The sequence below is a fragment of the Strix uralensis genome, chromosome 23 (assembly GCF_047716275.1).
Source record: "Strix uralensis isolate ZFMK-TIS-50842 chromosome 23, bStrUra1, whole genome shotgun sequence".
Classification (NCBI taxonomy): domain Eukaryota; kingdom Metazoa; phylum Chordata; class Aves; order Strigiformes; family Strigidae; genus Strix; species Strix uralensis.
In genome coordinates, this window is record NC_133994.1 from 7,810,649 (window position 1) to 7,838,208 (window position 27,560).

Here is a 27,560-nt window from a genome sequence, read left to right on the forward strand (position 1 = left end):
AACTAGTCTGTCTGAGGTCTTCTGCTTGGAAATGACAATTACCAGCCTATTCATTTGTGCATTATGGCCATGGGACATATATATTTATATACATAGAGAGGGAGGTAGTGCTGCATAAGCCTTTCTAGCACTGCTTTACACATGTCACCACACCTCAGATATGCTTTTTTTAAAAAAAAAAACAGCTGGTTCCCATGTAAACCTCTCCCAAATCCCCATTTCCCCGTGCGGACCACACGTGTGACAATGTCCTTACCACCACGACTGCAGCAAAAAGCAGGTTGGAGCCTCTGTTGCTGCAGAGCCCAGCCCAAGGGGGGTTTAGGGTGCAGATCCTGAAGAATTTGCACCAAATTTGGTGAATTTTGGAGGAATACATCCCAAATGGAGGTTTTTGCATAAATATATATAATTATAGATGTGTATATACCAGCTCCGGGCTCCTTGCCCTGGGCAGGATGGGGGAGAGGGACTGGATGAAAACCAGACCCAAGATGAATTGATTGCTGTAATTAAGGTCTAATTAGTGCGAAGAGACCCTTGAAAATAAAGAGATGGGGTTGCACCCCCCAAAAGCAAAGGGACAGGGGAAAGTGGAGCCTCCGCTGTCCTATAGCCTAGAGAGGGGGCACGCAAAAAGCAAAAAAAAATAATAAAAAAATATAACCAGAAAGGATTTTAATAGCAAGCAAAGATCTTAATCCCTAAATTCCTTCCATGCCCAGCAAGGGGGAAATACCATCCTTCAGAGGGTGCTCGAGGAGGTGGCATCCACCGAGTGGGGAAGGAAACAACCCAAGGGACTTCACCGCTTGCTGCAGCAAGAAAAACATTTACAGATCGGGTCTGGTTTGTCAAGTATTTATTTTTAAGCAAAGCTTATTTCATCCCGCCTGGCAGCCACTTGTTGTGTTTGATGGAATAATTTCCACTTCGGAAGCCCTCCGGTCACCACACTTCCTCAGGACTTAATAACCAAACACCTTCAGAAAGACCCTAACTTCATCCCATGGAAATAATACTCTTCTACCCTGCCGTGCATACACATTTATACATACACACATATATAATTTTATATATATATGTATAGATATAAAATATATAATGCATATACACGCAGTATTTGAGCGCTCCCAAACTCAGAAGCAAGGAACATTGCCAGGGATGCAGCACCCAGTGCAGACCCCCAGCCCTCTCCATCCCACCCCAGCTCCTGCACCCCACTTTTCTGCAGCAATTTAATTGCTTTCCTCTTTTAATTGCTCCTTTCAAGGCAGGTTTCTCATCCCAACTCTCAAGCGAGCCCATCTTCAGAGCGGTCTTGCCTTTGCAGCTCAAAGCAATTTCTTCTTTGCTCCTTTCCCCCCCGGGCTCCCACGCTGCTTATTATGATGATTATTATTATTATAAATTTATTTCTATGTTTTTTTCCACCCACAGCTTGCAAGGAGGAGGGGGGAAAATCCATGAGGAATCAAACCGTCTTGATTAAAGGCGACGGAGGGGAATGATGGGCAGCGAGGAAGGGAATGGGCTTTGCTTGAGTCTCCTGGGGAAGAAGCAGGGGGGGAAAGCACAGCGAGGCTTCTTTCCCTTTGCAAGTTCATGGCTGGACCACGTACCCCTCCTAGAAACCTTTCAGATTTGATTTTCACACCCAAATATCAGGGAATAAAGGAAATTTTTCCTCCTGTGGCTGCAGCCAGCTCAGGCACCTCATAACCCAGCTTATTCCCCATGCAGGCACCATCTGCTTGAAGGACACGGCTGCTCCAGCCATGCTTCTTCCTTTGCAGTGGGACATCCAGTTTGCAGAGCAGGTTCTTTGAGGAAAAAAGCCACAGAGGTCCCATCAACCACAGCCTGGCATGTCTATCCTCTCTAGGCACCTTCTTGGGACATACCAACATGGCACATCTGTGGAGATGCCACCAGGGCACCTCTTTGGGACATGCTACCATGGAAACCCTTGGACATGCTACCACAGCACCTTTGGGACATACCACCACGGCAACCCTCAGAGATGTCACCATGGCACTTCTGAGACACATCAGCACGGCACACCCTGAGGACATGTCCTCCCCACAGCAGTTCTCCAGGACAGCCAAGGGACCCCACCTAGCTCTCCCCATCTTTTCCCACAGCAAGAACTCATCCTGAGGGCCTACAACCGCCCTCCAGTCTGGTGGCCAAGCCACAGTCCCACCACAGGACCTGGACCACAGCACATCCATGACCCTATGCCCACCTACACCTCACTCCAAGGTGGAAAGCATAGCCAAGCATAATTCATCCCCTGACCTTCAGCAAGGAGCACGACTGGAACATCTTTAATCCCCTGGCCAGTGAGAGCCACGTGGTGTTGGCCACCAGCCAGCCCAAACCAGGAGGAGCTTTTCAATCACTCGGAGGCGTTTTAGGACAAGGGCTGCTCATGGAGCCATCGCTCTCTGTCCTCTTTGCAACACAGATGAGGGCTGAAGGCTATCGGCCACCAAGGTCTGGGCAGGACTTGGTGGCAACCAAAGAGGATGGAGGAAAGTGGGAAAGAATAATTTAAACTGCAAAGAGCCTGATTTGGGTGGAGGCTTCTGCATCCTTAGGGGTTAAAAGCACAATGGAAGCAGCTCTCCATTGTCTGTACCTGGGTTTGGCCATGCTGGCACAGCAAAAGCCTCTTCTCCTCCTCTGTGGACCATTGCAAAAGCAACTACAAGGATGCTTGCATGTGAGATGCTCTGAGCATGAGGCATCCCCCCAGGACAAGGGTCATGAGCCTGTTTCTCCTTAAACACATCTGATAGAAAAAAAAAAACAACACCCCCCAACCAATTCTAGCCCTTCAAGGTAGCAAAAAAATCTCCATTTTAAGTCCTAACTACCCCCCTCAGCAAGTTCTCTGAAGCCAGAGGACTGCCCCAAGCCCCCTGCAGCCCCCACCCCCAACCCCAGGCAGCATCTTTCAGAGAATAAGCAAAAAAAAAAAAAAATCATCTTTCCCAAACCAGAGCCCTGGGGTTTTATATATTCCCTTTTGTCATCACAGTCGTTAAAGACAGCTTTCTGCTAAATAGCATTTGCTGGGTGTTTGCAAACATCGTCTGCAACAAGCTCACCGGCTGCCCTGGCACATTAGCATCCGGGCGAGATAATGAGGCTGGAGGAAGGGATCGATACAGGGAATAAAAAGAGTGAAAAGGGAAATAATAAATAAAAATAAAAATATAATACCAATAATAAGAAGAAGCAGAAGCGTGGGAAGATGAGTCTTGGTGGAGGACACCCATCCACAGCTTGTATGAGGAGGAAGGGGCTCAAATCTTGCAAAAGCATCTTCTAAGGGGCACCAGCATAGAAATATTTGCATTTAATGCACTTTGTGGTTGAAACAGAAAAGATTTTCCACCTGCACATAGAAAAAGGTGGTGGCCATGCCCAGGGCTGTCCCCAAACGGGGTGGGACTGGGGTCAGACTGTACTTGGGTTAATAACATGGCTCGTTAACGTGGCAGCAACAAACCCCTTTGATGGTTCCCCTCTTCTTTCAGGAGTGCGATACCCACCGTTAGCAGGCAGAACAAGAAACATCTTCATCAGCTAAAGGACATTAATTTGGGACAATTAAAAAATAAATCTAAGGGGGTAGAGCAGACTCCCAGTGCCGTCAGGCCATGCACGGGGGGAAAACATCTGCAGTGGCATCTCCTCCAGGCTTCAAAAGCAGCAGCACCGCTCAGTGTAGCATCCTGATTTTGGGGTATTTCAACTGAAACTGTAGCTCCAGTGGCTGGTGAGCCCATAGGGACAGTGCCTGGGGTCCCACAAATTGATTTTATAACATCCTTTTGCTAAATACAATGCAAACTCCACGGCTGGCATTACATACAGAATTATTTTTTAACTGTGCGGTTGCAATCACATAGCGTGGGAACGCCCTACCCTGTCATGGAGTGATATCCCTTGAGAACCAGCTGCTTTCCCACACGCTGACCCCTAAAGGTGGCAAAAGCACGAAGGAAAAGAGGAAAAACAGGTGGAAAAAGCCACGAGCTCCTCAACCCCCTTCCCACAGGCATCACTGATGCACGTGAGGATGCTCACGATGCTTCGGCTGCGGCGTGTCCCATGGCTGGTCCAGAGACTTTGCCACCCTCTTCATGCTGTTTCACACGGCTGAGACGAGGAGAAAACTTAATCAGAAAAGACTTTAAGGGCAAAGAAAGAAAAACCTAGCAAAGCACATTTGATGGCTAATTAGAAAAATACGCAGAAATTGGTGCAAGGCGGATAATCTTCGCTCCCCGGCAGCAGGAGCCACGCCGTCCCATTTCAAGGTTGAGCGGTCGGGAATATCAATCTGATAATTGTAATGCTACAAATGAAAATCAAATTGAAGCCAGTTAGAGGATCACATTATAAATTGATTTAGTCCTCGGACAAGTTTCCACCTCCCTGGCCCCAGGATTTGCCGCTGTGGATGGAGAGCACTCCACGTGCCGGAGATGCAGGCGATGAGTTACATCCTCCTGCCCATTTTCCCTCCATCCTGCATCATTTCTGCGGGGGAAAAAGGGCATTTTGGCACTTCCTATTGCTTTTTGAGGATGTACAGCTCCAAGGGCGTATATTAACCCCTTGGGATGCTGTCACCGAAGCAAGGGAAAGAAAACATTTGCACCCAAAGCCAAACCCAGTGATAAAATACTGCGAGGAAACACACTGATTCCTATAGGATTTATTTCCACGCTCCCAAAATCTCCTTTCCTCCAGAAACCGCATGTACTCAGCTCCCCAAAACAGGGGATTTTTGTACCAAATATCCTCGATTCACAGTCAAAAAAATGTCTATTTCAGCAAAATCCCTGTTTTGGAGCAGCTGGCACCCACTGAGTGCTCCCACCACTATTTCTGCATCTCCACATGCCTCAATATATACAGATTCCTTCTTTATACAGGTAATAATATACATCATATTTATATATATATTTATATATATATATAGATATTCACACACAGACACACAGACTTCTTCGGCCAAAGAGCCAGCACCTCCAAAGCCCGCAGGGAGGTCACTGTTCCTGCCGTTAAAAACTCCCCTCTCCCCATGCACAAAGCTGATTTCAGGGGGGAAAAAAAAAAAAAAAAGCTCATTTTTCAGTTTTTTCCTCCTTAAAAAAAATAAAGGGTGCTGCACCCAGTGCAAGACCACCCCCGGCAGCTTTTGGGTGGCTTTTTGAGGTAGGTGCCGGGTGGGGGGGGGTCCTGGGGTGCTATAGCATCAGTGGGACCTGCCAGATGAGCAGGGTGCTGTCGGCATCGCTGCCCCGGCGCGGTGATTCGGTGTTGAAGTTGCGGTAACCCCGACCCCCCGAAATGATGGCCACCGAGGAGATCTCCTTGCGTGGGGTGTCACGGGCGCAGGGTCGGCTCCGCACCCAGACGTCGGGGTCGTCGGCCATCTCATAGATGGAGCCGTCCTCCTCGGTGTGCGCCGGCGTGCCACCGACCGGCGCTTCCCGCACCGACAGCAGCTGCCCCGGGAGGTGGGAGGTGGATCGGAGGCGATACTGTAATAAAATCCCTTTTTTTCTCATTTCCCGAGGTGGGGGGCCATCCAGTTCAGGGGGTTTCTCTTCCTGACCCTCCTCTTCCTCCTCCTGGTCGCCTTTCAGCACGTCGGGAGCCAGGGTGCTCAACGCCACCGCCAAAAACTCCACGGGGCCACCATGCCCATTGAGGGACACCATGCCTTTTCCTGCCAAAAAAAAAGAGTGGCTTTACTAAAAACAAGCCCAAAAATAAGGTTGCATCCACATAGGGATGGGGTTTTTTGGGTGCTCACCTGTGATTTTGGGGATGCCCTCCAAGCGGGGCACAGGCAGCAGCACGATGATGCCCTGGTCGGTGCCCACCCAGAGCGAACCCTGGCAGATGAGGAGGCTGGTGACACGGACATGTTTTTGACCTGCAAGAAGGGGGAAAAAAAGAGGGTGAGGGATGATTTTGCAGCAGCATCTTCCCAGATAACCCACCACCAGTGCATTTTTCATGGGAAACACACTCCAGAGCTCCCCCCAAAACCAAGCAGCATCTTTGCACAAAGGTCTCCGTGCCAGGGAGCGCGCTACAAATATAAATAAATAAAAAGAAGGGGGGGGGGGGGGGGGGGGGAAGTAGTGAGACTTCTAATGGCAAATGAATATTTTATCGCCGGGACTTAGCGCTGCACGGCGTCGGACTCAGCGAAGCAATATATCTGTGGAGATACAACTCCAGTTTCTCCGGGAGGACTTTATTAATGACCTGTCGAGTTAAAAAGGATGAGGGAGCGCAAGTTCAAAAACGCATTAATACCCAACGCTCACTCGCCCAGGAAGAAAAGGAAGTGATAAATATTTTAACATGCCCTAAGAAAAAAAAAAAAAGAAAAAGTGACTTACATGAGTATCGTGCTTATAACTAATTATGCAATTATGTTGCTTGGTAGCTGGAACAAGGGGGGAGACAACCTGGCAAACCCACGGTGGATAAGAGCTGGATAAGATGCGGCTGGGAGATGGTGCTGGGAAAAAGGGGGTGCACGGGGCAGTGACAGTGGGGTGCAGGCATGGATGAACGCACGGGTGCAAGGACGCACGCATAGGGATGAAGAGAGGCGCAGGGATGGGGTGCAAAGATGCATGAATGGGGATGCACATGGGTGCAAGGATGCATGCGCAGTGCAAAGATGGGGTGCAAGGATGCACACGCCTGTGTAAGCACGGGGTGCACAGATGGGGCGCATAAAGCAAAGCAGCACATCTATGGGGTGATGCCCCGATTTGCCCATTAATCACAATTAAGAGCCGGGGGAAAGCGGAGCTCACCCGGGAGGACGAAGGTGGTCCTGGTGGCGATGTTGATCTCCTGCAGATGCTCCAGCGTTTCGGTGTGGAAGAGGCGGATGGAGGAGCCCGAGGAAAAGGCCATCCAGACCCCGCTGCCCGCCTTGATCATGTGTGTGACGCTGGCCTCCGCGTCCGGGTGGGCCTCAAAGGTTTGCTGCCGAAAGGGGAATTGCAAGAAGGAAATCAAAGGGTTGCTCCCTAAAATTGTTGCTAGCTCAGGCTCTCTCCAGGAGCTGCTTTAGGGCTGCAAAGCTGCACAGGGAGGGGACCAGAGTGACCTTGAGGTCTCATCCCTCCTCACCAGCTCTGGCTTGGGCAGAGGACACCAAAACCAACCCATCACCAAACCCCTCTTGGGTTGGTGTTTTTGGATAACACAGCCTTTCCCACCCCTCCAGGGTTTTTCTTCTTGTTTAAGACTCATTTACTAGACCAGATACATCTGCAAAATCCATCCCAAGATGGGACGAGACCTTCCTGTTTCTCTCCTACCCTAGAAATCAGCAATCAAAAGCTCAGCCCCCCTGCAAGAGCTATTTGGGGATCACAGACTGGTCCATCTGCTTCCCAAGCTCCCTGCTGGAGCATCTTCCTATCAGACACAGGATGCAAACTGCAGGAAAAACACCTTTTTGCACAAAAAAAAAAAAAAAAAAATCACCCCTGCTGCAGATTTCCCAAAATAAAAACTCATATTTAGCATCGAAGGATTAAACCACTGGGGGAGAAACCTGCATGAAGCAACTTCACCTTCATTTCTCCTATGGCTTTGAAACCTTACTTTTTTTACTTCAAAATTTGAGTTACATTAAAAAAAAGGAAAAGAGGAAAAAACAAAAAAGAGGAGGGGGTATTGATCCCCTTCCCGAAGAGGACCAGCATAGAGCATCCCCCCCAAAAGCTTGTACAAAATGGGGGTGGATTGAGACTTTTAGGTGATCTCCCCCTTGTTCCCCACCCCACATGGGGTTTATTCCCTGGTGGTTTAGTCCCAAGTCACTGGTCCCATCCAGGCAGACCCGAGACCATCAAATGCTATTTATACCATCCCCCAGCATCCTCCCCCTGCCTGTTTTTCCTCCCCCATTACTTTTCTTCTGCAAAAATTCCCACCCGGCTCCTGTCATAAATAAAATCAGAGATGGAAAACGAATCCAGTCCCTGATGCATTATTCATCCCCGGCACCGCCGTTAGGCTGGATTTACGACAGCTAATACATGCAAACTAAGTTTGGGCACTAAATGTGAAAATTAAAGGTGGGAGAAAGGTGTTTGGTTTTTTTTTTAAAAAAAAGGAACTATTCAGCATTCCCTGTTTATGCAGCTGCGGGAGATGTCTCGGCATCCTCCTCCTGTGACCCAGTATCAGGGGGAAGGGACCCAAAAGTGATGAAAGGCAGCAAAAAGCAGCAATAAAAGGTTGGTTTGGGCATTGCACAGCCAGGGATGTGTCTGTGCATCTTTTGGGGCTCAAACCAGTGTGACCCCCCCAGAGCCAACGCTGTGGCCTCCCATGGATGCAGCACAGGGGTCCTGGTGATGCTCCCTACCTGGGCACAGAGGCTGGTGGCATCAAGGACGGTGACCTGGTTGGCACAGCTGGCCCAGAGGGTCTCATCCAGCGTCAGGAGAGCTCGCACGGGGCTGGTACCCACAGCCAGGCGGGTGGGCTGCTCCGCCAGGTCCCACAGCCCCCCTAGAGCAGAGATGCCAGGATGGAGCCAGGGGGGGATGGGGAGGGCAAAAAGGTGCTCAGCAAAAAGAAGCAGCATCTTTTGATGCAGCTGAAACCACCCTAAAATGGCTGCTGGGGTCAGCTGCAAACCCCTCGTGTCCCCAGGATGCCTCCAAGCACCTTAATGCCACAATCAAAAGAATGGGGGGAGGACACACCCCCAACTTCAACCCCCGCAGAGCCCCTTTGCCCCCGTACAAACAGCTTTATAGCAGCAGACATCTGGCCACCTGCAACGCTCGGGCATGTTCCTTGCTGCAAAAGCCAAAAATTCCTTTTTTTTTTTTTTTTTAATTTATTTGCTCTTGAAGCCACACTCCAGAGCCGATTCATCCAGGGCCGATCTGGAGTGTCTCTGTGAAGAGCATCCAATCTGGATTTGGATGAATTCGCCACCAGCAGTGGCTGAGCAACTTCAATAGATAATTGCTCTCCTTTTCTTATTTCCAATGCAATTTTTTAAAAATAAAACCATAGGATCAGAGGGATAAAAGAGCCCTTTGGGCACTCGGACCTCTGCTCCCATCAGCAGGAGTTTGCAACCGAGCTGCCTTTCAGCAAATCCTAATTTTCACGTAAAAACGAGCTATTTTGGGAAAGCTTTCTCCTTCCAAAAAGATGGGGATAAGATTAAAAACCCCACCCCGCAGTCCTGCCAGCAGCTTGCTGCCTTCGACGTGCATTTATGCAATCGAGATTAAATTAAAGCCACTTTATTAATTAGTTTGCACGGTTGCTATAAGGTGGGAAAGGGGATACGCAGCACCCCAAAATGCAATTTAAGTGGCTTTACTGGCTCTGGGTTGACTTGGGTGCTGCTCGCTGCAGGGTATCTCAGAGCAAATAAGGGGTTTTGTCCAAAAATAGGCCAATGCAACACATTATTTGAGGCTCTTTCCTACCCTCTAGCGATGAAGCAAAGGTATTTAACAGCCCAGGCGAGGAGTCCCCGGGGGAGGAAGGCTCTCAGCAAGCTGCAGCCTTGGCCTGAGCTGGAGCCAGGGAAAATAAACCCCAAATCAAGCTAATAAATGAGAGGGCTTTTGCACGGATGGGGTTTGGAGGGGGTCAGCTCAGTTTATAGTACCAAAAAGGTGATTCTTTTGAAGCCAAAAGCTCTGAGTCCTTGTGCATCCCGGCAGTGGACTCTTCCTGTAGCCCCTGAGCGCAACCACCCTCCGAGCAAATCCTTTGCTGCAGCACCAACCCCTCATCACGACGGTTTTCCACATATTTTCCCCAAAACCTCTTGCATTCATCCTGGCAATGTAAAATTATTTTTTTTTTTACCCTTGGGCTGCAAGGGAGGGATGAAATAATGGGGGGAAAAAAATGAAAAATGGTGCTTTTATCACCATTTTATCAGCCAGCATGTCTTGCTAGTGTGAAAAACCACCTGTTCCATGGTTTTTAGGGTGTCCCACCAAAAAGCCTGTCTGAAAGCATGCACGGGGGTGCCCTCACCATTGCTCCTGGGGTAGGCAGCCACGGTCCCATCCTGCAACCCCGCAAACAGGTACTCAGGGCTGTGCCTCAAGCAGAGGACAGGCTGCATGCCCGGGCTTTTGCAGGTCAACAAGCACTGCGTCCCCGTGTCCACGCTGCCATAGACCGCGATGCTGGGGAGGGAAGAGGGAGGAGGAGATGCAGGAGATTGTGCCGGTGCTCGAGGTTTGGTGCTGGTGGTTGCACCGAGGGAGGGATGCAGAAGATGAGGGCTCACCTGCCATCCCGTAAGCCCAAGCACACGGTGGGATGAGGGGATGCAGGCGGCTGTTCGGTGGTCGGTCGGGGCTCCTGGGTGCCTGCCAGTTCCCCCTCGCCCGCCTCGGGGATGTACTCCATGCACAGCACCGGCGAAGCCACCGGGAAGGATTTCACCGTCCGCGGCACGGCGCGGTTGAGGGAGAAGATCTCCACCTGCCCCCCTGCGCCTTCCTGTCCCCCCCCAACCTGTGGGGACCAGAAAATGGGTGTTAGCACCAGCCACAAGCACTGGAGAGGGGGGTTGCAGCCAGTGTGACCCAAACCCGGCAGTTTTTGCCCCGTTTTGGGGCCGTTTTGCTCACCCAGAGGTAGCCCTGCGGCAGTGAGGTGCTGACGGCGGAGAAGCCCAGCAGCGAGGACTGCACGGGGTTGTGCACTGCGGCGCCGAGCTGGGGGAGAGACGGGGGTACTGGGGGGTCCACAACACCCCCAAATTACCCCAATGCATGCAGGGTATTGGTGCACGCCCCAAAAATCAGGATCCAGCCCCAGCCCAGCTTGGTTTTGCAGTTTTCCAGGGTGAATTGCACCAATTTCTGCAACCAGCTTGGCCATTCCACCCGGTCCATCCACCATAGGATTTCTGCCTTTATTCCCCAAAATGATGGATGTAAAGGGGAAGGAGGTACTGAGCGGGCTGAAGAGGTTGGCCGTCACCCTTACCTGCAGATCAAGGGCCTTGGAGGAGAAGGCAGGCATGTGGCAGGAGAGGATGGGGCACCAGAAAGGAGCTTTGCTCTTCTTGTCTTCGTCAGGACAGAGCCAGCCTGGCTGGTTCTCCTCCCCTGCAGTGAGCAGAGGTAATCAAGGACAGCCAAGACACCCCCCCAGCATCCCTCCCCTCCCTGATGGGACCCCAAAATTAGTAATTTGAGGTGCAGGGCTTTTATCTCCAACCCCAAACCACCATCATCTGGTGACCTGGGGTACAACTCTCCCCTTTCTTCCAAACTATTGCACCCCACCGCAGCATGCAGCCAAGCAACCGCCTCGAGCAGTGGCAAAAAGAGCCCCAAAAAAACACATAAGTTTTATATATAAGGGGAAAAAAAATACACCCTAATGTGTTTCTTCACATTAGGCTTTAATGTGTTTTCATTTCTAACTCATGGATACAGGATTATCCCCTAGGCATCCCAGATTAAAAAAAAAAGCCACATAAACTGTTAAAAACAAGAGAATCAAAAATTGTTCCAGCCCGGGGGGATCCAAACACTCAAATAGGATTTCAAATGATTTTTTTTTTTTCTTCCATTAAACTTTTTTTTTTTTGTGCTGCAGTGGCTGGTGGAGTTAAATAGGAATAGGGAAACAGCAGGAGAGATGGCTCCTCCCTTGCTTATTCATCCTATTTCACAGAAAACGGGTCAGCTCCAACACCATCAGCACGGGAGCCAACAGAAATCCATCACCACACGATGCCAACCTGGAGATGCCACCCAAGAGCAGCAAAATGCAAAGTATTTTGAGCCAGAACTACTGATTCCCATCATTTCCAGCATGAAAGCCCCCAAAATGTTCTCCATCGTCTTGCTCTGAATTTCTGCTCCGTTTCGTGTCAGGATGCTTGGAGCGATGCAACACCCCACCCCCTCACTCCCGATTTTGGCTTTTCAAAGCAAGGGTGATGGCAAACAACGCGCCGCGGGGCTACTCACGCAGTCCTATCTTGGCCAAGTGCAAGCGGTTCACCCAGGAGATCTTGCTCAGGGGGTTTGGAGTGATGAAGACCACCATGACGCTGATGGGGCGGCCAGACCTGCGTAGGGAAAGAAACAATCACCAGGTTGGTCTTCAGCCTCCTCCTCCCCAGGGTGGGAAGAACCCACCCATGATCCACAAACTCACTTGTCCGGCTTCCCGGGCAGCAGGAGACGGAGGCGGCACTTGTTGGCGGAGTGGATCTCCTCCTCCTTCACCTTCATCATCCTCTGCAGGGCCAAGCACCAGTCCTGAGCCACTGTCATGTTCAGGTTCTGGGGGAAAAGTCAGAAATCATGGAAACGCCTCCAAAACAAGCCTGAATCATCCCCAAATTTCATCCGTGGGGCGCACGAGGATGAGATATCCAGCTGTCCCCAAGGAACCGCATGGTCATTGCAAAGCGCCTAAGCTTGGTTCTAGCCAAATCACGAGTTTGGCCACGCTTTGGCATGTAGATACCTGGTAGGTGCCATGCAAGGTGCTGATGAGAAGGGTGATCTGCTCCACCACCGCCAGGTCCTTCTGCAGGTCCTGCAGCTCCTGGAAGAGCCGCGGTGGCCCCAGGTAGACTTTATCTTGAGTAGAGAAATGGAGAAATGAGGTCAATGGAGAGTGCTCCATCCAAGCCCAAAACCAGCCCAACGCTGGATCAAAGGATGGGTGCTCACTGTGCGAAGCCTGCCCGGATGGTGCGTGCTTCTTGGCACCGGCGTTGTGGATGACGACGTTGTCCTTGTCGTAGGCGCCGCTCTCCTGCCCCACCTCCACCACCTGCACCTGCGGGAGGGCCGTGCTCCACTTCAGCACGTATTTGGGACCCAGGGGCACCAGGCTGCTAATTTCCAGCTGGCCTCTGCCGAGGGAGGATGCAAAAATATATATAAATAAATCAGCAGGCACCATGGCTCGCCCTGCAAGCCCTTGCAAAATGCATTTTGCAAGCCAGGCCCCATTTGCAACCCCACACCATGCCTGCACCCCCAAACGTGGGGCACATAACCACAGCAGACCACACTCAGCACCTACCCTGCGTTCACTGGCCTGGAAGAGGGGAAAAACAATTAATAAAGAGGTGTTATGAGGAACTCAAGAAAGGTTTTTCCCATTTGCAGCATTAACCTCCACCAAGCCCTGAGGTTCCAGCAGGCTCCCAGACCCCACAGCACCAGGGGATGGAGGCTTTGCATGGAGGCATGCCAAAACAGGAGGCAAAGCAACCCTAACCCAGGTGGGTTCTCCCTCTGAAACAAGGTGAGGTGGTTTTAAAAGTCCTTGGGGTAGAGACAGAAAAACCCACTAAGCCCAATAACTGAGGTGGGGAAGGGGGAAGGTCGCTACATCAGCGCTTTGCAAAGTGATTTTGGGGTCTGGGGCCATCAGCACGTACTTGAAGTTGATGTTGGCGCAGACCAGCATGTCATTGAGCAGGAAAACCTTCCGTTCCTTCGACTTGATGAGCTGCCCCCGGTCGCCATACACCGTCTCTGTCAGTGTCTCGCAGAGCAGGAGCTGCTGCTGCCCCGAGCTCAGCAGCTGCAAAGGGGATGGAGCAGGAGAGGGGCTCAGCCTGGGGGCTCCCACAAGCCTCCTGCCCCAAAATCTGGGTTCCTTTTCCCTTATTGCAAGGATTTTCCTCTGACCAGCCCCAAGTTCTGCAGACATGCAACATGCTTTGAGGCTGCACGATGAAAAAATCCTTTGCCCCCTATGTATCCAACCACCAAGAGAGCAGAGCCCTGAAAGACCAACGTGGCCCCTTCACAGCCCCTTTTGGGTCTCTCTTCATCCTCTGGCCCTAAATCCTAATCCCAGGGCTGAGGCTGGCGGGTGCCCCACTGCAGTTTTTGCCACCACGGCCATGCCCAGCCCAGGATGTGTCGCAAGAGCTTCATTTAAGGTTGGTTTTTTCCACCAACGGTTGCAAAATCAGACACATGAGACAAAGCAGCTCGTCCTTGCTTTTGCCTGAAGGGGAATTTCCCTGTGCCAGCCTCCAGCGTTGTTTTCACTCAACATCCTTTCAGAGAAAACAGGGATCTTGGCTTCCCGAAACCCTCGATGCGGAGAGGAAGGTGGAAGTTGCAGAGCTCAACCACCAGCTCCAAAACCCACCCATCATGAGGATGAGGAGGTGAGGTTGAAGGACGCACCTTGTTGAGGCTGCTGCGGTCACTGATGCTCTTGCTGAGCTGCTGGATTTCAGCGACTTGGTCGGCCAAGCGCTTCTGCTCGTTGAGCTTCTCTGCCAATGTCTCCAGCTCAGTGAGGGCCAGCTGGAGGGACAGGCGGTCCGCGTGGCCCTTGGGGGTGTTTTTCAGCATGTCCTGAGGTGGGGGAAGGGATGGGAGGCAAAAGTCACCCCAGGAAAATCAGCCCCGTTGGGGACGTTACAATTGGAAGTGCTTTCAGCACCTCCAAAATCAAAGCTTGGAGGATGATCCTTGGGATGGTCCCCAAAGCTGCAACCAAGCTGCCAACCCAGAAACGTGTCCCCTGCTAAACCCTTTCCTGCAGCACCCAGGCTGCAAAAAATAAGGTGCAAAGGTGGGTACAGGTACCCCTCGCACCTACCTGCAGGAGCAGGATGAACTGAGGGAACCTCTGTATGGGCTTCACCATCAGCCCGTAGAGCGTGACCCGGTCGGCGCTGGCCATCTGCCTCTTCTGCAAGGGGAAGAAAAGAAAAAAAAAAAAGAGGAGTTTTCATCCATAGTGGTGACCAGCAGCACCACGCACCCGCGTTTGGGTCCTCCTGACCTTGAGGAAGTCGAGGAAGGCAGGTTTGGTGAGACAAGCCTTCTTGATGAGGGACATGGCAGTGGTGAAGTTGTTGACGTAGTCGCTGTAGACGTCCAGCACCATCGACTTGGAGAACTGGGGAGAGGGCAGAAGGAGAGCCACAATGGCATGGGGCTCCCCCAAAAAGGGGGGGTCAGCAAAGCATGGGGGTGCTCGTGTATTTTTGGAGTGATGCTGAGGATGCTGGTGGTACCCCAGGTTGGGGCTGCATCACTTAAATCCTCCAAACCCCCCCTGTTATCATCAAGAGGGGTTCAGGGGGAAGTTTGGTGGTGATCCCCTGACTTTTCCTCCTACCGAGGCCACGAAGAGGTCCCCAATCTTCTCCGCTGAGTCCCACTCGGCCACGCGGGAGGCGAGGGCAATCTGGAACATGGAGTGGCACTGCAGGATCTCCTTCAGGCGAAAAAACACCACCTGGCACTTCCTAGCGCTCAGCACCTTTGGCTCCATCTCCATCAGCGGGTTCCTGTAATCCTGTGGGAGATGCTGGTGCATCAGCATCCCCGCATCCCTGCCCCCCACCCAGAACCCCCTCCAAAAAACAGGGGGTCCCCCACCTGCAGGATGCGTTTCAAGGAGTCCACGTAGCTCCGCTCACTCTGCACGATGGAGCCCAGGATGTGCCGCCGAACCACCTGCAACGATGCCAGGGCTCAGCTGTGGTCCCCCCCACTCCTGAGTAATGGGATTAGGGTGGGGGGGACAATGCAGGCACAGCGAGCTGCAGAAGTGCTGACACGGCAGCATCGCTTTCTGCTGACTCGCCTTTTTTCCCTGGTTGCTCAATCATGGGACCAAGGGGAAGCCATGCCCCTCCCTCCCCAAACCCCCATCCAAACCCCCAATCCACCCCACACCGACCTGCTGAGGGCTCAGTCCCTCGGGCATGGGGCCCAGCTCCGGTGGCGGGTGCTTCATGTCAGAGACAGTGACCTCCAAAAAACCCGTGTCCTCCTCCTCCGAGTCCCCTGCAGGAAAAAAACCAAAACCAAAAGCCAAAAAAACCCCAATTTTAGACTCTATTGGGTCTAAAGAAGAGCCCGTAGCCCCAACAACTGCTTGGCTGGGGATGCATTTGGGTTTGGAGCTGCGACCAGAGATGGACCCCAGCGTCCTCCCAGCATCGTGTGTCCCTCCTGGAGCCCCAGCCACTGTCACCGGACACCAGCATGAGTCAGGCTGCAAGCAGAGACCGAGCCAGCTCCCCGCGGTGAGGGGACAAAAAGGGTCCCCGTTCCCAAAAAGCCACCCTGGTTGGGGGAAAAGCCCCCTGTCCTCGCTCCAAGGGTGGGCACAAGCAGGGAAAATGGGGAAAAAAGGAGCCAAAAGCAGCACGCAGAAGAAAATGGGGAAGGAGAGAGGCGAGCACCCGTCGGGCAGCGTGGCGATCCCTTACCCGAGGCCGAAGCAGCTGAGGAGGAGGAGGGTGAGCGAGCCAAGGCGGACTCGCAATGCAGGGACGGCCGCTTCTTCCACATGGCCGCAACGCCCCGCTACGGCCACCCCAGCCCCATCCCCGTCGCCTATAAACAGCCGGTAACAGGGAGGACCGGCCAGGCTGGAGGGGAGGGCGCTGGCAGCTGGGTGACCTTTTTCCTTCCCTAATTTTGGCAGGGAGGATCGCGGCCCTTGGCTGCCAGCTCTTCGAGCTACTTCTCCCCATCTCCATGCCCTGGGGATGGGATGCTCTGCAGCACCCTGGGGATGGGATGCCTTCCAGCACCCCTGGGAACCCCCAAAAGCATTTAAGCCCCCACCCCTGCAAGGTTAAGCTGAATTGGGGACATGCAGCAAGGCCAGGACACACACGCCGGATCCCCCGGGCAGCCCCGGCCGAGGCCACCCGCCGGGATCCTACCTCCCCCGTGATGCTCCAGGGAGACCCTCGAGCTCCAGCGGGCAGGTGGCTGCTTTTCCGCCTCCACCGCCCTCCTCCTCCGCTCCCCATCCCCTACGTGACAGCAGCAGGGTTAGGAAAACACCCCAAAAATCGGTATTTCAGGGCAGATCCTGCTCTGTGTCCAAGGGGAGCAACCCATTGGTGCTGGCGTGGTGGGGTCACTGTCCTGCTCCCAAAAGGTGCTTGGAGCAAGGAGCAAGCTGAACTGACAGAGCTTACACAGGGATGCAAAGAGTGAAGAAAAAAAAAAAAAAGAACTTAAAACGCAGAAAATAAATCAGCAAAAGGAAAAGCTGAAAGCCATAAGGATTCATAATGATTTTTTTAAAAAGGCCCTCAAAAAGACTTTTTTTTTTCCTCTCAAAAGCAAGGTGGGGTTTTTCCCCACTTACCCGGCGCTTCTTTCCGGTGTAGGAATGTCACCTTCCTCATCACCGCGATCTTGGTCTTCTCCAAACCGTCCTTGGTGCCACTTTTGGCCGCTTTCATCAGCTGCGTCATCTGGGCAGGGGGACAAGAGGGACCGGGAGGCTCGAGGCAGCACCAGGACCCCGTTTTGGGTCCGGATACAGCAGTGACATCCCTTTGGGGTCATGCCCTCCGAGCATCATCCCTGGTTTCTCACACAGCCCGACGGGGAGGAAGAGGAGACACGTGGCTGAGGAAGAAGGATGCTCCAGCATCTCTCCTTCCTCTGCAGGGACACGGCCACAGGCAAGCAGGTGCGGGCAAAGCAGGAGCATGCAGCAAAAGCAGATGAGGGAGCGAAGGGAGGTGCAAGTGCATCCATCCCCTCCTCGCAGTCAGGGCTTTACGTGTGAGAGAGCAAAGGGTGGGGGGTGTTGGCCTTTCACACCTCAAACCGCAGCATTTTTAGCCCAAGCTGACATTGGCGTTGCCTTCCCAGCCCAAACTGACCATAAACTGCCGGCCTGGATGGTTTGGGGCTGGGAATGACTTTGCACACCTCCCAAGAATCTCCTTCCCCACCTGATTTCCACCCTGTATCAGGGGAAAAAACTTCTCAGATCCATCTATCCCGCGGGCAACCTCGCTTCGTCCAAACGCCCCTTAAAAAAAACAAACACCCAAAAAGCAAATAGATTGGGCAGCTGGAGGACGGGGAGCTGCAAGACAGATGGACATGCAGCTTTGCGGTGCTTAACTCAACTTTTTTCTCTTCTGGGGATACAATGGGATGAATTCAGCCTGGATAAACTCCAGGAGGGCTTTTTTCCCCTCCCTGGGAAATGTGGGGGGAAAGGGACAAGCGATGGAGGAGGGACAGTACCTTCCAATCGTACTTCTGCTTCAGCTCCTGCATGTCTCTCCCCCCAACTCTTAAAGCCAGGATGTCCCTCTTAGTCCTGGCGTATCTCTCCTTTAGTCTATTCAGGTCTGGAGAAAGCTGAGCCCAAAGCAAACCAGGCAGGAGGAGAAGGCAGAGGAGGCGAGAAAAGGCAGAGAAGAGATCCAGGTAAGCAGCAAAAAAAAAAAAAAAAAAAGAGGAGGAGAAATCATCCCAAAGCAGCACAGTACAGGCAGCATCTTCCCAAAAATCTGGCTTTGCTCGAGCGGGGAAGGGAGCAAGCGCAGGGAAAGGCAGCAGTCATGCTCCAGCAATGCCAAAATGCAAAAGGAAAGGGGGAAAAATAAAAAGGGGAAGGAAGAAAAAAAAAAAAAACAAGAAAGAAATGAAACCCCCAAGGTTTCGGGCTGGCTTTGCACTGGGTGACCCCACGAACCGCAGCATCCTCTCCTTCACCATCTGCAGGAGCAGCTGGGCTTGATGCTCTGGTGCCTTTACACAAGTAAACCCAGGGGGAAAAAAAAAAGAAAATAATAATAATAAAAACATAAATTCAAGTGTTACCTTGGGCTGGAAGGATGCCCGCTGCTTGGCTGGCTCGGCCTCTGGCTTGGTTTCCTCGCCTGAATCCTCACTGTAGCTCTCAAACTCACTGGAGCTCCAGCCCAAATCCTCGCCTGCCCGCGGCCCCTCTCCACGCTGCACCTCCTCGTAGATCAGGCTGCGATCCGTCCCCGGGCCTAGCAAACAAAAACCAGCTCCTTTTCCTTCCTGAAAGGCAATTTCCCTGCCCCAGGGACCCACAGGAGAAGCCCCAAATCCTCAGGGTCTTGCAACCCCTCTGGGAACGCATCTGTCCTCATCTCTCCCAAATCCCAGCAGTTTTTTTTCCCTCTGCATCCTCTTCTAGGATGAGCGTCTCCTTCCCAGAGTGTGCCTCAGTTTGCCCTGCTGGAAAATGGGCTCGTGGTCCCTGGGGAAGCAGGGAGGAGGGGCAAGGTCTGTCCCTACCGTCCTGCTCAGCATCGAGGGTTTCACAGGGGACATCGTCATAGATCACATCATCCTCCACTGCCGGGAACTCGAAGCGCTCACCTTTGTGGGGGACAAAAAAACCCCCCCCAGGGACTCACAGGTCAGCACCCAAGGATCAAGCCAGGATGGAGAAATCCTTCCCAAACCTTGGCAGGGATTTTTTTTTTTTTCTGGCATTCTAACCCACCTTGGTGGCTGCTTTTCCTCTTCCAGGTCTGGGCACCGATGTGGGGGTCTCCACCAGTCTCCCCATTGCTCACCCCCACTGGCAGCCTGCAGGGAAGGGGGTCAAAGAGCACCCCAGGGTGCAAACCCCCCAGGACTGGGTGCAAATCCCCCAGGATTGGGTGCACCCAAGCCCCTCACCCCCTATCACCCCCAGTTCCTATTACCTGGGTTCACAAGCACAGAATAAAGTTGTATTTGTGCCCCCTCCCCCCCATCATATCTCTGCTCTTCATGGATTTGGGGGGTCCTGGGTTTTAGGGTCACGATGGCTTTTTTAAGTGGGTCCAGGCAATGCACACAGGGATGATGTTAAAGACTCAAAAATGGCTTTTTTTATCCTCAAGTCTGCGTGCCGCTGCAGGGCAAGAGGATGCGCCAGCATCAGGGAGCACAGGGAGAGGGTCCCCAACCCTGGTGGGGGTCCTGCCCCTCTCACTGTGCCCTGTGCATGCTCTGCTGGGGGGGGACAAGCCCTCCCTCCAGCCACATTTGCATCTTTTCCCCCCAAATCTGCAGCTGGGGCAAACACCAGTCCCCTTCAAATACCCATCCCAGGGGGTTTCTCCCTCATCTCCTCAGTCAGGGGCTGGAGGAAGCCCCCACCACCCATTTAATGACAGACCCCGATGGTACTCAGAGCCTCCACAGATCCCCAGGGCTGCACCCCAAAACCTCAGGGCTCTGCTGCTTGCAGCCCCTTTCACAAGCAACAGGGAGAAGTTGGGGAAACTGAGGCACAGCACCAGGCTGCAACATGTCAAAGAGGGGGGCACAAACCCCAAAATTGTGCTTTCTCCTTCAAGTGACTCAAAACCCCCAAAATCCCCCCAAAACCCCACATACCCTTCCTGGGTCTCTGGCACCAGCCCGTCTGTGGACAGAAAAAGCAAAAAGAAACAGCGTTGGCGTCTGGACTTACAGTGGTGCCACCCTGGGCACCCAAAGGGCACAGTGGGGACATCAGAGACACTGGGGACCCCCCGCCTGCGCTCCTCACCGACGCCGGAGCTGGCAGCACGCCGCCTGCGAGGGGGTGCCCGGAGGACAGCTTCACCACCTGGCTCGGCCGCCGAGTCCTCTTCCTCTTCCTCCTCTTCCTCGCTGTCCTCAAAGTCAAAGGCTTCGCCGAGGTCCTCCTCCCCGTGGGGCAGGGTGCTGGGGGTCTCTGGGGCGAGATGGTCACCTGCGAGCAGAAACCCTGTCACTCAGTGTCCCCCCCCCACGCGGTGCTGCTGTACCCCAGAGGGATGGAGGGATGCAGGGGAGGGGACAGAAGAGAGCATCCCCCCAAAAAACTGCAAGATACAACAAGCCCTTCGTGTTTTCACAACCCCAAGAGGCTCCAATGGGGATGTGTGGGATGCCCCTAGGTGATGCACCCCACTTGCTGCCCAAGGGTGGGTTCCCCCCCCCTAAAAAAAAAACAAAACAGCTCGAGCAGATTGACAGTACCTACTGCAGGGGGGGGAGGCAGCTCAGACGAAGCCATGGCGCGGGGGGTCCGGATGCTCTGCCTGGGCCCTTCCCCGAGGCTTTCCTGCAGGAGAGAAGGAGAAATGGGTTGAGAGGGGAGATCAGCCCCTTAAATCCATCCCCAGGAGAGGAGGCAATGTGGGGAGACCCCAGGTGTGATGGATCCAGCTCCAGCAAAACCTTGCAAGGGAGCAGAAAAGCTGCTCCCAGGTCCCAGTTTGGCACGGCAAATCCAGCTCGTGCACAGTAAATCCACCCTGTGCATGGCAAATCCAGCCCCTGCATGGTAAATCCAGCTCCGAGCATCAAGCCTGAAGGTCTCGGAGGGTGGGAAGCACCAAGCATCCTCCTTCGATCAATGGCTCATCCGCTCTGGTAACCAGAGACGCCCGGCATGACGCCCTGAAAGGTCGCCAAGAGGAAGAGGAAGGACGGAGCAGGGACCCCCCCCCATGCCCAAGGGACGATGCAGCAGAGAGAAACGACACCTGAGAGGCTGCAACGAGCAAAACGGGACCAAACTTTGTTAATTTGGTCCTGCTGGAAGCAGCAACCGGCACATGACAGATGCCACCACCCTGCTCCAAAGAGCTGTGACCCCCCCCCACCCAGTGACCATTTCTCCCTCATCTGGATCCTCATGTCCCCTGGGAGGTGGATATAGGGGATGCACAGACCTTGGATGATCCCAGAAATAAAAGATCTCTTTATTCCTCCTGTACCAAAACCCCTCGGGGCTGCAGCACAGCGTGGGTGCACCTGCTCCACGTGGGTTTGCAGCCAGTCATACAGCTCCAGGCCCACGTGTATATATATACATATATATATATGTAGGTCTAGAGCACAGCAGGAGGGAGTTGAGGTCTGGGATCACCTCCCAGATTTGCATTTATCCCTGGAAAGCAAGTTATAAACCACTTGCAATCACAGCACGTGCACAAGCTGATGCTGCAACCCAGCCAGGCTGCAAAGTGCTCAACAACCCCAACCCCGTCCCGCTGCAATATCCCCCCTAAAGCATTGAGCTAAAACCCATCCAACCCCTTCCCAGATATAAAAAAAAAAAACAAAATAAACCTCTTCTTCCCCTCCTTGTCCTGCATTACCACCACAAATATCCTCTTCCAGCCACTTTTGCAACGAGCCTCCATAAACACATTAATAGGGATTTATTTGGGGGTGGAGAACCTGGAGACACTTATTTTTTCTCCTTGAACTCTTTTCCTGGCCCTCAAAACAGAAAGCAATTGGCAGCCAAGGCTGCTCTCACATGTCACCTAATCTGCTTCCCATTAGCATGGGAGCAGGCGATTCCCTTCTCTCCCTCTTTCGCAAGCTCCGGGTTTTATCCCTACAGATGCGATGCCAACCAAGCCATAAATCCACCAAAAACCAGCCCCACCAGGAGATGCGATGGACCTGAGGACCACAGGGAAAAAAAGCCATATTTCTGCAGCGATGCCTCCAAAAAAAAAAACCCACAACCAAAAGTAAGGAGAAAATAGCAACACCTGGGTAAAATAAACCCAGCAAAACGATGCCGATGGTTTTATCCAGAAACCAGTTTGCTCGCTGGTTTGCTTCACTCTTCCAGTAATCTCATGGCTTCTGCGTTTGGAGAGGGAAGCGGGAGGATGATGCACAGCCAGGCCCTGTGGCTCGGTCCCGATTTTAGCAGGGCAGGAGAAGGTCACTTCCCATTTTGACAGTTGACATAAACTCCCATCCACCCGATTTGTCCCATGGCTGGTTATTTTTCCAGCTGCAAGCACGCCTGCCGCCGAAGAGACTTACCAGCTCTCCAAAACAACCACCGCAACCTTTGATTTGGTCTTGCTAAATTTAAAAAAAAAAAAAAAAAAAAAAAAGGGGGTTATTTTGCATAATTTTTCATAGCAAAACTGCTATCAGGGGTAGGAGCATCCCAGTAGCAAAATGCATCCCGTGGGATGAGGGAAAAGCTGGTGGGGACGAGCCCTACCAGGGAGATGCCCCCAAACCAGACTGGGATAGCAAAACGGGGATGCAGAATAATCCAAGGAGGAGACAGGGATGCGATGTAATCCCAGAAGGATGCAGGGATACAATATCCTTGGAAATACGGATTTAAAGCCTGCAGGAGCTGCTGGGTCCTCACCCTGCCACCAGTGAACAGCTTGAGGCAGCATCACGAGCCACGGTTCAGCCCCGTCTCCCTCCCAACACAGGCAGGGAGGAAAAATAAATAGAGCTCGATCTAAATAAAGGCAGAGAAGCAGGGCCATCTGCTAAACCCAGCCCGACCCTTCGCCTAGCAAGCTGGCAACTATTTGGCTTTATTTTGTTTATTTTTAGCTGCTGCGATGGAGCGACAGGTCCCAGCTGGAGGGGACGGCTGCCAGCCCCGGGGGACGGGTCCCTCATTAAAGCATCCTCCGCCCCATCCCACCAACCATTCTTAAATATAGGGGTTTGCAAGAAAAAAAAAATTTTTAAAAGTCCATAATATCACAGCAGGGCTGCAGCCAGGATTTACACTGGGAGTCCCTCCTGCTCATCTCCACATCCCCACCATGTTAAATCTCTCCTTATAAATAACCCTGGTGCTATTTATAGGGGATGGGAAGGTGTAGAAATAAGAATTAGCTTTTGTCTCCCAAGAATTTCCTCAAATTCCTTATTAACTCCTCATTAACTCCTCCAGCCGACGGTCCCACATCCCAACTGTGGTTTCAAGGCGTATTTCACCACCTGGATGTTTTTCCACCATCACTTTGGCCAAAAAATAGAATTAATTCAGATTATTTCCAGTGCGCAGGATGCCAGGGAGAGTGGCACGGTCCCTGGAGAAAAGCGCTTTCTCCCCCAAAGCCCAGTCCTTTAAAATAATAATTTTTTAACAAATATTTGCTGCAATGTAAGGGTTTGGGTTTTTTCTAGCCCTAACTGGGTCTGTGTGGCGTGTTATCAGCGTTTTAAGGGCCAAGTTTATTTCCCAGTTTTCTAAGGAATTAATTGCAGATATTTGAAGGCATCAGTGCAGGAAAACGAGGGCTCCAATGAAGAGAAATTATCCTGGTGAAAAATTATCCCACATCTTCAAAATTCCCCCAAATTGGGCGTTTTGATGCGGTTGCGGTTGGAGGTGGCAAAAAGGGGCGGCTTGGCAAGCTGTGGGAATGAAGCAATAGCAAAAAGATGGAGGTTTTGCCCTAAAAAAAAGCCAAAAGATGGATTTTTTTTCAAAAAAAATAATTTTAAAAGGGTTTTCATGGAAAAAAAGCCAAAAGAGCGGGTTTTTCCCCTGGAAAAAATTCCATGAAAATTCAAAATTCAAGTCAATTTTTTGATTATATTTCAAATAAACTCTTGCCAAAAGGCATCATCTTATAGGAAAAGCTTTTCCTGAACATGGTGTTTCCCTCTTTCACCTCAAAACAGCTCTTCTGGGCAAATATCCCACAAATATTCCAGCTAAAAACCCAAGACCTGGAAAACTGCCGCCGTTTTCCTTTTTATTTCCCTTTTCAACAGCTCTGACGAACCGGAAAAAATCCATCCCTTGTCCAGCTCACACCGTGAGAAGTGCAAATGCAGAGAAAAAAGGGGGGAAAAAAAAAGAATCAGTTAAAAAAAAAAATCAGAGTTATAGCACTTGAATTAAAAAAAAGACCCTGTTCTGCAAAGATTCCTTGCAAAGAGACCCAAAAAGCAACAAAAAAGCCGTATTTATTGCCCAAAACCTCCCCAATTCGATGCTTTCCAAAGCAATTGCAAAGTTCACCCACTGCAAAACTATCCTGGAAAGAAATTTGAAGGGAGAAGAATTTTGAATCAGAAATAACAACAAAAAAGTTTAAAAAAAAAATGGGTTTTTTTTCCCCATTAGTGTTTCCAGCTCAAAATTTCCAACAATTTTGGGGTTTTCTTTATTGCAAAGCTCCAAATTAAAACCTCTCCCACCCTTGCGAGTGATTTTTCCTCCTGCCAGTGCTCTGAGGTCACCGTATTTTGGCAGAAAAGTGACTCAGAAATCAGCATCAGGTGGTGACACCGATGAATTCGGGATCACCCTCCCCAACATTCTTAATTTCTCTCCCTGTTTTGCAAACATCTCTTCAAGCGCTCCATAAACGACTGCTTTTTTTTCTACCCCGCATATGTATCACTTTACTTTTTTTGCTGGTATTTTGGGGCAAAAACCTGCTCTTTGCAACCTGGCATCTCACTAAAACACACTTACTACGTTAAAAAAAAAATAAACTGGTACAGAGGGGAAAAAAAAATTGCAGCGACTTCAGCCCCTTGCAGCATGCAATGCAACCTCACACCCCAATGCAACCCACGTCTAAAAAAAAAAAAAATCACTAAAAGGGGGAAAATTGCCATTTTTTGCTGTCAAAATTATCCTGGGGGAAGCTCTCACCCCTCCACAAGAAATTATAGTTTCCTGCAGGTGCTGCAAATCCCAGCCGGGAAAAGCCAGGAGGGATTTGCAACCGTCACAGTTCACAAGAAAATAGGGTGAAAAAGGCCAGGAATGGGTGTAGAATAAGCTCGATGCACCGAAGCCCACCTCCTCCCTCCCCATTGCTTCTTCTTTTTGCTTATATATTTAAAAGCAATTTAAAAAAATATAATATATATGTATAACAAAAGCCCTGATCGGCCCTGGCAGCAGCGGGGTGGCGAAGGGCGACCTCTTCCCCCTGCAAGAGGATGCGATAACCTATAGATATACATTATAAATATATAGATGGATGGATTTATGGGCAAGGAGGGGAGGGGAGATGGGTTTCTGCTGACCTGGGAAGGCCGCGTCTCCTCCGGCTTTGTATCCGCATCGGCCGAGCAGGCCCCCGGCGGGGAGGCAACGTCAGGAAAATAAAAGCCAACCCTTAACCCGATGGGAATGAATCCCACCGTCGGCCGCAATGGGGTGCCCAGGGTGGGTGACACCCAGCTGGCACCCACCCACCCACCCCGACACCCCAGATCCCGGCGGACGAGGGCTCGCAGCCGGATGGGAGCCGCGGTCCAGCGGCTGCACCGAGGGATGCCGGGATTTTGGGCAGCATCTCCCCCGCCTCCCCCTCCTCCTCTTCTTCTTCTTCCCAAGCAGCTCTGATTTACACCCCTGGTGTCCCCAATCCTAATAAATAACCCCCCCAAGCAGGATTTGGCCCCCTCCTTGCCTTTTAACCCCCTGTATGCCAGGGCGACCTGTTAACCCTCTCGCCGCCAAGAGCATCGCCCGTACAAAAACAGCCCCAGGATTTGCAGCAGGAGCTTTCAAAATATCCAGGCAAAGAGGATTTTCTCTGGGATATTTTACATCCAAGCCACTGGCTGCAAGGCCAGCAGCCCCAAAACACAGCTCCACGTCCCCATTCAAGGGTATTTCCCCCACGCCAGCTTTTCAGGCCCTAAACCCACCCCCCCACACCCCCCTAAAATACTCTCTACAGCAAAAAAAAAAAAAAGACAAGTTAAAGCAGCGCAAGGACCCCATGCGTGCATTTATTTAAATGCAATATCCTCACTACAAAATGCACCCGTCTTACCTATCTCATCGGTGTTTGGGACTGTGTTTTTCTTGCTGGGAAAGAGTTTTCTGTCCCTGTCACGGCTATACCTGCCGGCACACCCAGGCTGCTGCCACCCAGCCCTGCTGGAAAACACCCCTTGCAAATAAACTAAATAGCTGCCAGGTTTATTCCAGTTCAAAACCCGCCAAACAAGCCCGGCAAAAGAAAAAAAAAATCTCCCAGTGCCCTTCGGATGACTCGCAGGCAGCTGAAAAAAACCCACCTTTTCCTTTGCGTAATGGCATTGCTGCCCTGCCAGGTATTGCTGCCCGTGGAGGTGCTGAGCCCTGCCAAGAAAACCTCACTGCAAGAAGGAACAGGACCCGAGCATCGTGGTGGAGAGGACTTTATCCTCACTGCCCTGATATGTGGAAGGGGGAGACCCTCCACAGCCCGTTTCAGCCAAAGCATCTCAGCAGCAATCACGGAAATTAAAGTTCTTTTTCTGGTTTTTCAGATCGCATTTCAGTCACGAATCGACCCCGAGTTCCCCACCCCAACAACTTCACAGCAAGGAGTTAAAGCCCCCCTGCAAAGACTGAGGGGTTGTTGCACCCCAAAACCAGCTCTGCAAAGGCCACAGCAAGGAGAAAAGGGAGCAAAGAGCACCCAAACACCCACCCCTTTGCAGGCTGCTTCCATTTTTCTTTGCAGCCAAGCAGAAATGCATCCGGGGGGTGCAGGCAGCACCCAGCAGCAAGGTCCTGGTGCACCCACAAGCGGGGCCTTGGGACCCACGGCTGGCTCTGTATAGCCCCACCATACATCCGCGTGGATGTATAGGGACTAACCCTCCCGGTGAGTCAGTGCTGGCTGGCGATGACACAGTTTGCCGGCACGGCTGCGTTGGCAAAGGGGGTGAGTTTGTCCACGTGCCGAATGACACGCACCGGGCACCCAACGGCGATTTGCAACCCCCCCCCTTGCAAGGGTGCACCAATGTACCCCTGCGTATTAACCTCCCTGGCACCCATAGGGTGCCCCCGGCCCCAAAAAAACTCACCCTGCGCTCAGCAAAAATAGGGAGAAACGAGAGATTTGCTCGCTCGCGGCCGGCTGTTGGCACCGGTGCGGGGCCCAGCGTGGCGGCGGCACTGACTCAGCCGGGGCTGGGTGCCGGCGTCAGCAGGGCTGGGCCACCCCGGGGTCCTGG

At 52.0% G+C, this 27,560-nt stretch overlaps 1 protein-coding gene across 11 annotated transcripts; it reads right to left on the bottom strand.

Annotated features, from left to right (window-relative positions):
• Positions 1-4,720: 4,720 nt before the first annotated feature.
• ARHGEF10L (Rho guanine nucleotide exchange factor 10 like) lies at positions 4,721-26,403 on the bottom strand. 11 transcript variants are annotated; one of them, XM_074892680.1, is made up of 31 exons: positions 25,626-25,866; positions 22,635-22,676; positions 20,820-20,904; positions 20,365-20,550; positions 20,211-20,238; positions 19,327-19,412; positions 19,116-19,199; positions 18,669-18,844; positions 18,087-18,203; positions 17,188-17,296; positions 16,754-16,846; positions 15,757-15,863; positions 15,453-15,530; positions 15,190-15,369; positions 14,851-14,967; positions 14,665-14,757; positions 14,244-14,417; positions 13,481-13,626; positions 13,120-13,134; positions 12,762-12,946; positions 12,553-12,668; positions 12,238-12,365; positions 12,048-12,148; positions 11,053-11,174; positions 10,692-10,778; positions 10,346-10,575; positions 10,087-10,241; positions 8,438-8,583; positions 6,867-7,041; positions 5,843-5,965; positions 4,721-5,755 (listed from the first exon to the last, which is right to left on the bottom strand). In XM_074892680.1, exons 3-31 carry the CDS (start codon positions 20,854-20,856, stop codon positions 5,271-5,273), a joined length of 3,879 nt encoding a protein of 1,292 aa, XP_074748781.1. In that variant the 5' UTR covers positions 20,857-20,904; positions 22,635-22,676; positions 25,626-25,866; the 3' UTR covers positions 4,721-5,270. The 11 variants fall into 11 exon arrangements, with proteins under 11 accessions (XP_074748781.1, XP_074748773.1, XP_074748775.1 ...); XM_074892672.1 differs by lacking the exons at positions 22,635-22,676; positions 25,626-25,866 and adding an exon at positions 26,384-26,403; XM_074892674.1 differs by lacking the exon at positions 22,635-22,676 and having other exon boundaries at positions 20,425-20,550; positions 25,626-25,824.
• Positions 26,404-27,560: the final 1,157 nt, after the last annotated feature.